This window comes from Heptranchias perlo, chromosome X, assembly GCF_035084215.1.
Source record: "Heptranchias perlo isolate sHepPer1 chromosome X, sHepPer1.hap1, whole genome shotgun sequence".
Lineage (NCBI taxonomy): Eukaryota > Metazoa > Chordata > Chondrichthyes > Hexanchiformes > Hexanchidae > Heptranchias > Heptranchias perlo.
In genome coordinates this window covers 26,480,371-26,494,202 of record NC_090370.1, presented here as the reverse complement: position 1 = coordinate 26,494,202, position 13,832 = coordinate 26,480,371, and the positions used below count along the sequence as shown (strand labels likewise).

Below are 13,832 nucleotides of genomic sequence, written 5' to 3'. Positions count from 1 at the left end.
AAAAAAGGGAACCAGCACGATTTAGCTGTTCATTTCAGTGAAGAATTATCATGTCTGGAAGAGGTAAAGGAGGCAAAGGACTGGGCAAAGGTGGCGCCAAGCGGCACCGAAAAGTGCTTCGTGATAACATCCAGGGGATCACCAAACCAGCCATCCGCCGCCTGGCTCGCCGTGGCGGTGTCAAGCGGATCTCGGGTCTGATCTACGAGGAAACCCGTGGGGTACTGAAGGTTTTCTTGGAGAATGTGATCAGGGACGCGGTCACTTACACTGAACACGCCAAGCGCAAGACGGTCACGGCCATGGATGTGGTGTACGCTCTGAAACGGCAGGGCCGCACCCTCTATGGATTCGGCGGCTGAACGACTCGACCCTTTCCAACCAAACACAAAACAAAGGCTCTTCTAAGAGCCACCCACCGCCTCACAGAGAGAGCAGTGACCTGGGAAGGGGGAGTGGGACGATCTCGGGGTGGGGAAGTCGTTTCCGATATTCTATTAATATGGGGAGATTTCTCCAGCACTCGTTACAGGGAGATCAGAAAAATGGCCGGGGTTCTCGGCCATTCCGAGAGAAGGAGCGGAATTCCCGGTTTCACGGTATAATTGAACAGGCGGGGATGCAGAGTCTTTCCACAGACATTACATTCTTCACTCAGAGTAAAATCCCTCCTCACTCCCTCTCCCGCTGTGTCCTCTCTGCTCGGTGTTTATTTCTTGCCCTCATTCAAATATCAGTTCGATGTGAAGTTTCTGTTTGAGGAGCCGTTCACCGGGCCGGAACTGGCGGGATTTTTGAAATCGAAGCTGGACTTTGTCCCGCTTCCGACGGAAAGCAATGACCGGGACTTTATTCCCGCCCGTTCACAGACAGGTCAGAGAATGAACCGGAATGTGAATCAGCCTGAGATTTGTGCTGACGAGCAGGAAATAATGGAGATTATAAAGAGAGAGATTCTTAAATTGCTCGAGGGAAATGAGATTTTCTTCAAACTGTTATTTGATGCTCTGAAATTGGCGGGCTTTTTGAAATTGATGATTAATTTCAGCTCAGCCAATTGGGGCTCAAGACCTCCCGCCGTTTCGTTCTGACTGTCAGAGCTCGGTTCAAACCTGCCAATCACAGGCCAGGGGCGGTCCCTCCCTGACTGGAGGTCGGAATACAGCCAATCACAGTCGCGGGGCGGTTCCTCACAGACACTTTAAAATGCAGCCCCAGAGCCGGCTCGCCATTAACAGTTTCTGTGTCTCAGGTTGTGTTGAAATCTGTTCAGAAAATGGCCAGGACCAAACAGACAGCGCGTAAATCGACCGGCGGGAAAGCTCCTCGCAAACAGTTGGCGACCAAAGCGGCCCGGAAGAGCGCTCCAGCCACAGGCGGAGTGAAGAAGCCTCATCGCTACAGACCCGGCACTGTGGCTCTGAGGGAGATCCGCCGCTACCAGAAATCCACCGAGCTGCTCATCCGCAAACTGCCCTTCCAGCGCCTGGTGCGAGAGATCGCTCAGGACTTCAAGACAGACCTGCGCTTCCAGAGCTCGGCCGTCATGGCCCTGCAGGAGGCCAGCGAGGCTTACCTGGTGGGGCTGTTTGAGGACACCAACCTGTGCGCTATCCACGCCAAGCGAGTCACCATCATGCCCAAAGACATCCAGCTGGCCCGCCGCATCCGCGGGGAGCGCGCTTAAACCCGACCCGCCTTCAGCACCAAGTGCAACAAAGGCTCTTTTCAGAGCCACCAAATCAGCAAAGGAAAGAGCTGTGATCTCTGGGGTTGAAATCGCAGGGCCGTGCAGTTCACAGAAATTTGATTAAATGGGAAATGCATAAAGGGGAGGGAGCGGATGTCAGACGCAAGGCCTGACAATCTGTTGGCCCATCATAACAGCAGAGAGATGGGAACAGAGTCAATCTACGTTTTGTGGCAGAAACAGCTGCTGTTCATTTTGGACGAAGATTCAGCACCAGAGAGGAGTGCCAATTCCAGACTGACCAACATGAGGAATTTGAAACGGAGACAGTTTCATTTTCACACACACGCAGGACTGGAGGGAGGTGAATTCCACCAGACTGACTCTCATCACCACCAGTGCCTCATTCGGACAAAGAAAGTTCTGGCAAACAGCTGCAGAAAGTTCTGATTCCGACCCCACTCTTTCACATGAGGTACATACACCCCCAGTGTCAAACTTACTGGGACATATGTACAGAGAGGGACTCGTGGAAAGCACGAGAGCTACAAGTTCTCATTTCCAATGTCGTGTCAGCTTGGCTCGGTTGGAAACACTCGAATGTCGGAGTCAGGGGTTTCAAAGATCAAGCCTCACTCCAACACTTTACTGGACATTTGAGTCCAGCACTGAAGGACAGGTGCAATCGGACGGGACCTGAAACCCATGCTGGATGTAAGGAATCAGACTCGGATCATATAACGTTTCAGTCTATTCTCCCCCTGCAGATATAGTGGCAGAGGCTGTTTCAATGCAACTCGGACTAATAGATCGAAAGGCAGTGTGTCTTGCTCTCTATCAGCGCTAGAATCAGAAGCAGTGTAAAACATTAGTGTTACATTCACTAACACTCGTAACTGATACAGGGACAGAATCAATCCCTCAATCACATCCAATAACACGGGCAAATTTCACTCACATTCTTGATTCAGCAATCGCTGACACAATATTCAACACATCAGTCAGCTTCTGTTGCACAAATCTGGGTAAAATAACACAGACCGAGCAAGTGTTGTCGGAGGATGAGACTGTAAATAATATTGTGTGGAACACAACAGAATGCCTCTTGATGCCGATGATCAAACGTCCCTGGTATTTCTGTGTCCCACCCGCCCAGTTTAATGACAATTTTGATATTTTGTCTCATTCACCACACAAACTGCAAATATCAATCTATTGGAGGTTGGCGACATCTGCTGTCCGGAAGCGAGTACTTCAACAGACCGATCTGGATCATTTGTAATCAACAAGTTATTGTTAGTTCCAGAATCGGAATCAAGTCCTTATTAAATTAATACCTGACTCTCTTCAGTCAGTAACCAGCCCTTTCAAAGATACAGTGGGTGGCTCTGAAAAGAGCCTTTGGGTTATCAGATTAAATCTTGGCCGCTTTACTTGCTCTTGGTGCTCACATTGCTGGTTTTCTTCGGCAGCAGCACGGCCTGGATATTAGGCAGCACCCCGCCCTGAGCGATGGTCACCCGTCCCAGGAGCTTGTTGAGCTCCTCGTCGTTGCGGATGGCCAGTTGCAGGTGTCTGGGGATGATGCGGGTTTTCTTGTTGTCCCGGGCCGCGTTGCCGGCCAGCTCGAGGATTTCAGCCGTCAGATACTCGAGCACAGCGGCAAGATAGACCGGGGCTCCGGCACCCACACGTTCAGCGTAGTTCCCCTTTCGCAGGAGCCTGTGAACACGGCCCACGGGGAACTGCAGTCCGGCCCGGATGATCGAGACTTGGCCTTGGCCCGAGTTTTACCGCCGGTTTTTCCTCTTCCAGACATGTTCACAATCTCACAAAGATTGAGGAATGACTTCTGCATTGACCCCTCTCAAAGACTGAAAGATCATCTGATTGGTTGTACCTTATTACACCTCATTTGCCTATTTCATTAACCAACCAGGTAGGTGGAAATTAGAAGAGGGCGGGATTTACCGGCCTCAACGGTCAGACCAGGAATTCTATGAATTTCAAAAAGCCCGCCAATTTCAGTGCAGTGAAGGATCGGATTTCGATCAATGTCGCCCTGAGCACAAGATTTTAAACCCGTTCTTTTTATCTTGTCTTATTCAGCGCTCCCCGTCACTAATCGCTCGCTCTGTTTTAAAATCTGCTTTAAATTATGGCTCATTCGACCATCGCTTTCAAACTGCACCGGACGGGACTAAAGCCCCATTCACAGCATTCCGTGAAAGGACACATTTGACTTTAGTCTTTAGAAAAGTGAAACGTTACAGATTGGTCCCTTCTCAGAGCCGGGAGTGCTTCTGTGAAAAGAGGGACCAGGACAGAGCTCTCATTCTGCCCCGATTCCGCTGTTACTGCAAGGGGTGGGGTTACTGTTAATCTGGGGATTTTCACGTCAGTCCATAAATATTTCAGAAACTGCATTCATAGAACGGAATTGCTGAGGGGGCCATAAAGGGGATGAGAGGCCAGAATAGTGATGCTTTAAGATCAAAACAAATGGGAAGGAGCGGATCATAAACTCGTGTTCATTTTAGGGGCCAGGGATTTGAACGGGGTAGTTCGAGTCACTTTTCGATTGGAATAATAATATTGCTGCAATAAAATGATCCTAATTAAATATACAGGAAATGCAGCTCTTTCAGAGAGGTTGTGGGTGGCTCTTAAAAGAGCCGTTGTTTTTTTTTCAGTTCATTGTGGAGTTTTACTTGGAGCTGGTGTATTTGGTCACCGCCTTTGTCCCTTCTGACACGGCGTGCTTGGCCAGTTCCCCGGGCAGCAGCAGGCGCACGGCGGTCTGGATCTCCCGGGAACTGATAGTCGCCCGCTTGTTGTAATGGGCCAGGCGGGAAGCCTCACCTGCGATGCGCTCGAAAATATCGGTCACAAAGGAGTTCATGATGCTCATGGCCTTGGAGGAGATGCCGGTGTCGGGGTGAACCTGCTTCATCACTTTGTAGATGTAGATGGAGTAACTCTCCTTCCTCGACTTTCTACGCTTCTTGCCGCCTTTGGCTGGTGCTTTACTCAAGGTTTTCTTGGCGCCCTTCTTGGGAGCTGCTTTCTTGTCCTCAGGCATTTTCAAACTCAATTTCAGACTGAGAAATGACACAAATTCCCTCCGAGCTCGGATGAAATCGGCAGCCCCACAGCCCGATGGTAATGAGGGATGGGTGAAGGCAATGATTGTGATTGGGTCATTCGGAATGAGGTCTTAATAATTATTAACTGTAACTCTCTGATTGGTTTCGTCAGACATCCAATCTGATTTAATAACTGCCACCAATCACAAACACGCTCACACTGCACATTGTCCGGTTTCAGCAATTTGTTCCGAACTGTTGCAGTTCTGCTTCCGGCCAGTAGATGTCCCCAAACCCCGGGACAGTGAAGTTTGCAGATGAGAGAGGGACAGAACAGAAACTAATTCTTCACATTATATTGCACGAGTGGGATTTCGAAAAACTGGGAATGGAGACGAGTTGCAAGTATATTTTGTTAGATCAAACATTAGTTGTAATGCTGTGTTAAATCCTTGTAATTAATTTAGGGGGTATAGCCTATACAAGAAGAATTAATAAGCTTGCCGAAAGGCGGTGGAAATGGCCATTGAATTTCCATATAGAAAGGTGTGAGGTGGTGCATTTGGCTAGGGGGAATAAGGAGGCCATATACTGCTTGGAAAATAAGAGTCTAAATGGGGTAAAAGCAAGGGATTTAGGGGTACAGATTGACAAATCATTAAAAGTAGCAACACAAGTTGATAAGGCCTTAAAAAGCGAACAAAGCACTGGGGTTTATTTCTAGAGGAAGAGAATTGAAAAGCAAATAAGTTATGTTGAACTGTAATTTAAACTGTCAAACCTTCTGTCAAACTGTTTTGTTATATTTTCGGTTTCGAGATGTTTTTCTGTTGCATCATTGAGTAAAAGATTCCATGATCATTCCTACCACCGACCTTTCGTTAACTGGTCTATCGTTCCCTGGACTTGTTCTTTCACCTGATTTAAAATATAAGAATCACATTAGCTGTCATCCAGTCCTCTGGCACTGTTCCTTTTTGTGATGATTTTTTCCTATATATGTAACAGTGCCTCTGCTATCTCTACCCTTGCTTCATTTAATATGCACAGATGCAATCTATCTGGACCAGGAGTTTAACCACCCTTTCTAACTTAAATGCCTTGATATCTTTATTGACCTCTTCCTCTAATATATTCACCCTGTTAATCTCCCGGGTAAATACTGAGACAATGTCACAATTCAATATTTCTGCCATTTCGCTGACGTTATCTGTGAGTTTATCTTGTGCATCCCTTCGTGGCACTCAAGATATTCTGATTTTCCTTTTGATATTTTTGTGTCAGTGGAATAATTTACTATTTATTTTTATATTCCTTGATAATTTGATTTCGTGGTTCCTGTTTGCTTCCCTAATTGTTTTGGTGACTTCTTCCGAACCTCTTCCTATTCGCTTTTGCCATCCTCTTATTTAATATCTATGAATGAGAAATTCCACCAGCTTGTTGTGTCTGTTCAGGGACTGATGTTTGGGAACTATTTATTGTCTATGATTAAAGTGCCAGAAACCCAAAGGGAGCAATTCAGTCCGAAACTCCACAGAAACACTCGACTTCTCCCTCCTGGTGAAATAAGGCACTATAATGGTGAGTATAGCTGCCTTCCAAGCAGTTAATTCCAACAGATTTGAATCCCAGCACGCTGAATTCAGAAACACCAAGACTGGAACTGAATTTGACGATGTTCAGAGTGATCGTGTTTCCAAAACACAAACGGGTCTAATTCATGTAAAAATACTTCTAAAATTCATTTATTTCCCCCATAACGTTGAATTTAACTGTGTTCCTTTGTATTATTACTTGCCCTGATCTGAATGGTGGATACGGGACTCAATTGCTCGGATTCAGTGAAATTAATTGATTTTCTGAAGGTTTTCCGTCTGCTGATTCCCGTTCCGTATTTAAATTATGTCTGATTAACCTTTCTGATCGAGAGAAGGGTCATCGTCCTGAACCGTTAACCCGAGCTTCCCTTCTCCACAGATGCTGCCGGACCTGCTGAGTCTTTCCAGCATTTTCGGTTTTAATTTTTTCTATATTTTGTCCCTTTCACTTTTGACGGTCGCCATTCAAACTTCCAGATTTGCGCTCAGTTTTTATTTGTGTTTCAGTTTGGTTTATTTGGATTAATATAAATCGTGTCCTGAGAAATCAGACAGAAATATTGCGCAATGCAGAGTGAAATACAATGGGGCAACTTTCGAATGAGCAAAACAAAAACTTTATTATGAATCAATTGTCCAATTTTTCACTGAAAAAATATGAAAAAATACGAGAGTAGAAGTTACAGAGAGAAACTATTTCCTCACATTGCACATTGTCCTGAATCTGTAACAACTACAGATAATGTGAATTTGTTCCACTCTGTTACAGTTCTCACTTATGGCCAGTAGATGTCAGATTGTATGAGAGTGTGAGATTAATTCTCTGTCTGTCAGTCTCTGATACTGTATGTGAGTGTGATATTAATTCTGTATCAGTCAGTCTCCAGTACAGTCTGTGAGTGTGGGATTCATTCTGTATCTGTCAGTCTCTGATACTGTGTGTGAGTGTGGGATTCATTGTGTATCTGTCAATCTCTGGTGCTATCTGTGAGTGTGGGATTCATTCTGTTTCTGTCAATCTCTGGTGCTATCTGTGAGTGTGGGATTCATTCTGTATCTGTCAATCTCAGGGAATGTGTGTGAGTGTGGGATTCATTCTGTAACTGTCAATCTCAGGGAATGTGTGTGAGTGTGGGATTCATTCTGTGTCTGTCAATCTCAGGGAATGTGTGTGAGTGTGGGATTCATTCTGTATCTGTCAATCTCTGGTGCTATCTGTGAGTGTGGGATTCATTCTGTTTCTGTCAATCTCTGGGAATGTGTGTGAGTGTGGGATTCATTCGGTATCTGTCAATCTCTGGTATTCTATCTCAGTGTGGGATTCATTCTGTAACTCAGTCTCTGGGCAAAGTGCAAGTCTGGATTCGTTCTGTATTCTTATTTCAGGTTGCAGTATGGTGCTTGAAACTGTGTCTTTAATTCACTAATGTATGCAAATCTTTTGTCCGGCATTAATGTGTAAATATGGATACGCTTTTGGATTATGTTTTAATCAAACAACATGTGTGAGTTTTGTTGCATGATTGTATCTTAATCTCTGTGAAGATAATGTTCACTTCAACCTTTTACTGTGAAATTATTGGACTGGTATTTATTGTGTCGCTCAGTCTGGGCGAATGGAATTGATATTGTATCTTTCAGTCTGACACTGAATGAGATGTTTTGATTGGTGTGTTCGGTGTCGCTCAGTCTGTACGAATGGAATTGATACTGTACATTTCAGTCTGACACTGTATGAGATTTTTTGATTGGTGTGTTCGGTGTCGCTCAGTCTGTACTAATGGAATTGATACTGTACATTTCAGTCTGACACTGAATGAGATTTTTGGATTGGTGTGTTCAGTGTCGCTCAGTCTGTACTAATGGAATTGATACTGTATGTTTCAGTCTGATACTGTATGTGATTTTTGGACTGATATGTGATGTGTGGTTCTGTCTGTACCAATGGAATTGACACTCGAACTTTCAGTCAGACACAGCGAGGGATTTTTGGACTGCTTTGTTATGTGCAGCTTAGTCTACACTAAAAGGATTCATACTGTATGTTTCAGTATGATAATGTATGAGTTTTTTGGATGATATATAATGTGTAGCTCAGTCTGCACTAATGGAATTCATACTGTACCTTTCAGTCTCATACTGTGTAATATATTTAGACTGGTTTGTAAGGTGTAGTTTAGTCTACACTAATGGAATTGATACTGTATCTTTCAATTTGACACTGAATGTGGCTTTTGGACTGGTATCTAATGTGTACCTCAGTCCGCACTAATGGGATTGATACTGTATCTTCCAGTCTAATACTGTGTGAGATTTTTATACTGGTATGTAACGTGTAGGTCATTCTGTACTAATCACATCGACACTATATCTTTCACTACAATACTGTACCAGATTTTTGGACAGTTATCTATTATGAACCTCTGTCTGCAATAAAGGAATTGACACTGTGCCTTTCATTTGACACAATGTGATTTTTGGACAGGTAACTGATGTGTACCTCAGTCTGCACTAATGGGATTGATACTGTATATTTCAACCTGACACTGAGATTTTTGGACTGGTATGTGATGTGTTGCTCAGTCTGCAATAATGGGGTTGATACTCTCTCTTTCAGTCTTACACTGTATGAGAATTTTGGACTGGTATCTAATGTGTACCTCAGTCTGCAGTGAATGAATTGAAACTGTACATTTCATTCTGACACTCTGAAGTTTTTGGACATATATGTGAGTCAAAAATGGGTAACATCTGAACTGGTATCTCATTTGTATCTCAGTGCACAATAGTGGCATGAATACTGCATCTTTAAACTCATAATGTGTGAGAGTTGTGGGCTGGTATTTAATTTGAATCTTGGAGCACACTATTCTGATTCATTCTGTACCTATCAATCAGTACCATGTGTCAGTTCTATCTGGTGTTTAATTTGTAGCTAAGGCTGAACTAATGTGAGATTGACACAGTGCCTTTCAATCTGATACTGGGTGTGATTTTGGACTGGGAATTATTTATCTCCCGGTCAGCAGGACTGAGTCGTTGTGAAATGGAAATTACGTCTGTCTCTCCTGCTCTGTTTGAGTGTTGGATTGGGGTCAGTGTGCGACTGACTATTTCTGCTGTCTGAGACTGTGGGACTGATGACCTGTCTGTGTCTCTGTGCTCTGTGAGTGATAATGTACTTACTGTGTGTGAGAAGGAGCTGGCTGCACTGACTGCTCCTTGTGCCTCGGGTGGAGTAAACATCACACTGATTCTGGGTCCTTCAAGGATTTGACTGTCGGAAGAAAAAGTATCTCTTGTAACTCAAGAACAGGTGAAGTGGAAAATACAAAAGTGATCAATTGAATCTCTCCGTTAATAATCATTATGTGGAGATGCCGGTGATGGACTGGGGTTGACAATTGTAAACAATTTTACAACACCAAGTTATAGTCCAACAAATTTATTTTAAATTCCACAAGCTTTCGGAGGCTTCCTCCTTCGTCAGGTGAACGGTGTGGAAATGAAATTTTCGAAACCTTCGCATTTTAAAATCACAGAACAATGCCTGGTGATTACTGCCCGTTGCCAAGGCAATCACAGTGAGCAGACAGAAAGGTGTCACCTAAAAAGGCCACCGAATATACAAACCCCCCAAAAAAAAGAGAGAGAGAAGGAACACAGTCAATGACCCGTTATATTAAAAACAGATAACATTTGTTCGCTGGTGGGGTTACGTGTAGTGTGACATGAACCCAAGACCCCGGTTGAGGCCGTCCTCATGGGTGCGGAACTTGGCTGTCAATTTCTGCTCAACGATTTTGCGTTGTCGTGTGTCTCGAAGGCCGCCTTGGAGTATGTTCACCCGAAGGTCGGTGGCTGAATGTCCATGACTGCTGAAGTGTTCCCCGACAGGGAGAGAACCCTCCTGTTTGGCGATTGTTGTGCGGTGTCCGTTCATCCGTTGTCGCAGCGTCTGCATGGTCTCGCCAATGTACCATGGTCTGGGGCATCCTTTCCTGCAACGTATGAGGTAGACAACGTTGGCCGAGGCGGCCTTCGAGACACACGACAACGCAAAATCGTTGAGCAGAAATTGAGAGCCAAGTTCCGCACCCATGAGGACGGCCTCAACCGGGGTCTTGGGTTCATGTCACACTACACGTAACCCGACCAGCGAACAAATGTTATCTGTTTTTAATATAACGGGTCATTGACTGTGTTCCTTCTCTCTCTCTCTCTCTTTTTGGGGGGGTTTGTATATTCGGTGGCCTTTTTAGGTGACACATTTCTGTCTGCTCACTGTGATTGCCTTGGCAACAGGCAGTAATCACCAGGCATTGTTCTGTGATTTTAAAATGCGAAGGATTCGAAAATTTCATTTCCACACCGTTCACCTGACGAAGGAGGAAGCCTCCGAAAGCTTGTGGAATTTAAAATAAATTTGTTGGACTATAACTTGGTGTTGTAAAATTGTTTACAATTAATAATCATTGTAATAACCACAAATGAAAACCAGCGATACAAACATACAAACAGTGTCAGTGTCTGACTCCACTGCAGTACTGCAGCTCTCAGCTTCTGCACACCAGGTGTGTTGGGCTGTTTGACAACAAATTGGTGACATCCAGACACAACACAACCCCTGCACTGATCCATGAATGGCACTACCCGATGGGGCGGGGACCTTTGTACAGGTCAGGTTTCTAATACCCTCCACCATGGAACTAACCGTTCAACCGAAACACAACAGCCGCTGTTTAAAACGTGTTCACACTTGTCACCTGGTGCCTGCAATAGATGCTCTTTGTATCACTCCCCATATCCTTACTGTCCGGCTCTGTTTCCACTGTTCACTGTCCAATAACAATAAACAGGGTGAGACTGGAACTAAACCAGGAACATTTCACCACTGGTTTGGGGAGAGAAAGCAGCAATGATTTCAAACAACCTGCTCTTCCCATTCTGTCTCCCTCACCCTGGACACACCCTGGACACACACAGCCCGAGAATGACCTCTTCCTTCCCCCGCTCACTCCATGTTCCGGGACCAGTTCCTGATCCACTCCGCCTCTTGCAAACAGCCCCCGGACTCAATGCCGATCTCTGAGCCCATCTGCGGACACGGTCCCGAAGCGATGAGCTGCTGTAACGAGGCTGCTCTTTGCTCCCTTCCCCCGGGGGCCGTGATCTCTCCATTCCCGGCTGTTTTTAACCATCTTCTTCCGCTCACTGAGGGAATGGCGCCCACAGGCCGAGCTGGGGGAGGAGAGCGCGCATGCGCTCTTCTGCTCACCAGCAAGCAGCGCTGGGGGCGGGGCTGAATCGCGCATGCGCAGATATCTGGTTTAATTCGCAATACCAAAATCGATGGAAACTTTCCCCAGTTGGAATTTTTCAGAGTCTGAGCAAAGGAAGTGGGGGAAAGGTCAGAGGGAATGGGGTCCACAGGCAGTGCAGGAACAGGCACCAGAATGGGAAACAGATGGGATTCCACCAGTGCCGATCGCTGGAATCCAGACTGACTTTACAATCTCTCACTATTCAACTGGATGTTTCCATCCCTGCTGTTTCTCTCGGTATCTTTTTATGGTAAAGGGGCAATCAGAGATAACGTGGACGGCTGTGAAATGAGCCAATGGGTTCTCTTTATTCTTGCTCCCTTTACTGATAAAGTAACGCGTGAACCCGAAACTGGAGGGAGGATTTCTCAAACCAATCCTGGAGGAACATGGGAGGAAAGCGGGAGTCGGTGTATTTGCTGGGACTGTGTAGGCTTAATATCAGACAGCAACAGTCCCAGATTAATATAATCAGAGTGAAACTCTCGGCCACTGAGATTAATAACGAACGGACCTGATCTGCAAAACCGAATATAGTACAACAGGCAAGAGAGGGTTAAATTCGGCCCACATTGTTTTTGTCACTCTCTGTACTGTCCTTGAGTGTGGGATTAACAGTGTGTCCGTCTCTGGTATATCCATGAGAGATAAGAATGCATCTTCTGTCTCTCCAACGGGATTTTCTGGATCAAACGCAACTTTACAGGTCAGTCTGGAACTGATACTGTGGCACTGTGCCTCTCCGCTCGCTCTCTCACCGTATCTGTCTCCCTTTCTCTCTCACTCTCTGCTGCTGTATTTGAAGGTTGGATACAGTTATTGAGGGTGATATGAACACACTGATCGGAAGTGTAAGACTGAAAGTGTGTGTGTCTCTCTCAAGTGCTGGACATGAAGGTGGAATACTGTCTGATATAAAAGAGAGAGAATGGGGTGTCCGAGCCTCACTGTAACTGGGGATGTGTTCGGCTCCAGTCCAGTTCATGGTCATTTTCTTTTCACAGATTCAGGGCGAGAGTCTCTGTGAGACGGTAACACTGGCGGAGAAACTCCGCGTCACAACTCAACCCCCAACATATGAGATTCTCCAAATCAGCTGGAATAAGGTGTTTGTAAAACGCTGAACCCGTCTGGGAGGGGATATGTGGGGAGATAGAATCGGGTGTGGGACTTAAATGGAAGGAGACGGTTTGACTTGTTATCGAAGGGACTGTATTTAGTCAGGAATATTACTGACTGTTAATTGTAACGGGGCTTATTTAAAAGCTCCGGGTTCCTGGGAATCCTTGAATATGAAGCCCGAATCTGTCAGGGTTTGTGCGGACCGCTGTGTTTCGGTTCAATTATCAATAAACGGTTTGAAATTGGCGGGTGGAGAAAGCTGGAGGTGGAGCTGGAAGATCAGAGGCCGCTCTCTGCTCTGTCCGTCACTCTGTCTCCTCCCCTCCCGCCCTCTCTATTTGATTCCCATGTGGAACCAACGCGGGTAGGTGGACTCGAAACACGGTTTACTGGTCAACAAGGCGAAAGGCGAATAATATTTCTGATCTCCTGGGGACCAGGCCGTTCACTGTCATTTGTTTCTGTACAGAGTTGCATTTCAGTGATTCCCCAGTGAGTTTGATGAGTTATTTGAATAATCCAACAAAATAGAACAGAAACGGAGCGAAGCGCTGAATCCCACTGATGTGGAAAGTTTAGTCGAACAGTTCTGGTGATGCTTTACGAGCCCAGCATGGCAAGTAGTTTAAATAAATACAACAAATCTGGTGATGTGTGGACTGGGGTCCATAAGTTACCGTTTAAAGTCTCGGTATGTGGTCGGTGCCCCGACTCCAGTCCCATTCATACCTCATCTCGTCCACAACGAAAAAAAAGCAGCTCAAAGCAACACTGGTGGCATGATATCAGCGTCTCCCTTCAGACAGTAACCAGCCCTTTCACAGATACAGTGGGTGGCTCTGAAAAGAGCCTTTCCATCGAGTTACATCGAAATTACGACACAGAAACAGGCCTGGATATTAGGCAGCATCCCATCCTGAGCGATGGTCACATCTCACAGCAGCTTGTTGAGCTCCTCGTCGTTGCGGACGGCCAGTTGCAGGTGTCTGGGGATGATGCGCGTCATCTT

The 13,832-nt window shown here is 45.7% G+C and overlaps 2 protein-coding genes, 1 long non-coding RNA gene and 1 pseudogene across 3 annotated transcripts; 1 reads left to right on the top strand and 3 right to left on the bottom strand.

The window, feature by feature from the left end:
- The first annotated feature begins 49 nt into the window (after positions 1-49).
- LOC137307132 (histone H4) lies at positions 50-418 on the top strand. The gene has a single exon (XM_067976448.1). It carries the CDS (start codon positions 51-53, stop codon positions 360-362), a length of 312 nt encoding a protein of 103 aa, XP_067832549.1. The 5' UTR covers position 50; the 3' UTR covers positions 363-418.
- A 2,702-nt stretch (positions 419-3,120) lies between these two features.
- On the bottom strand, positions 3,121-3,509 carry LOC137307137 (histone H2A.J-like; annotated as a pseudogene).
- Positions 3,510-4,397: 888 nt separating this feature from the next.
- On the bottom strand, positions 4,398-4,783 carry LOC137306859 (histone H2B 1/2-like). Its single transcript, XM_067976256.1, has one exon. The coding sequence runs from the start codon at positions 4,770-4,772 to the stop codon at positions 4,398-4,400; it is 375 nt and encodes a 124-aa protein (XP_067832357.1). The 5' UTR covers positions 4,773-4,783.
- A 5,023-nt stretch (positions 4,784-9,806) lies between these two features.
- Positions 9,807-11,623, bottom strand: LOC137307131 (uncharacterized). The gene is made up of 2 exons (XR_010959051.1): positions 11,338-11,623; positions 9,807-10,378 (listed from the first exon to the last, which is right to left on the bottom strand). It is a non-coding gene; the product is annotated as an uncharacterized lncRNA (long non-coding RNA).
- Positions 11,624-13,832: the final 2,209 nt, after the last annotated feature.

What these genes read in the sequence shown, in the direction of transcription:
- LOC137306859 (XM_067976256.1), bottom strand. Translation starts at nt 4,772, where the DNA reads ATGCCTGAGGACAAGAAAGCAGCTCCCAAGAAGGGCGCCAAGAAAACC.
- LOC137307132 (XM_067976448.1), top strand. Translation starts at nt 51, where the DNA reads ATGTCTGGAAGAGGTAAAGGAGGCAAAGGACTGGGCAAAGGTGGCGCC.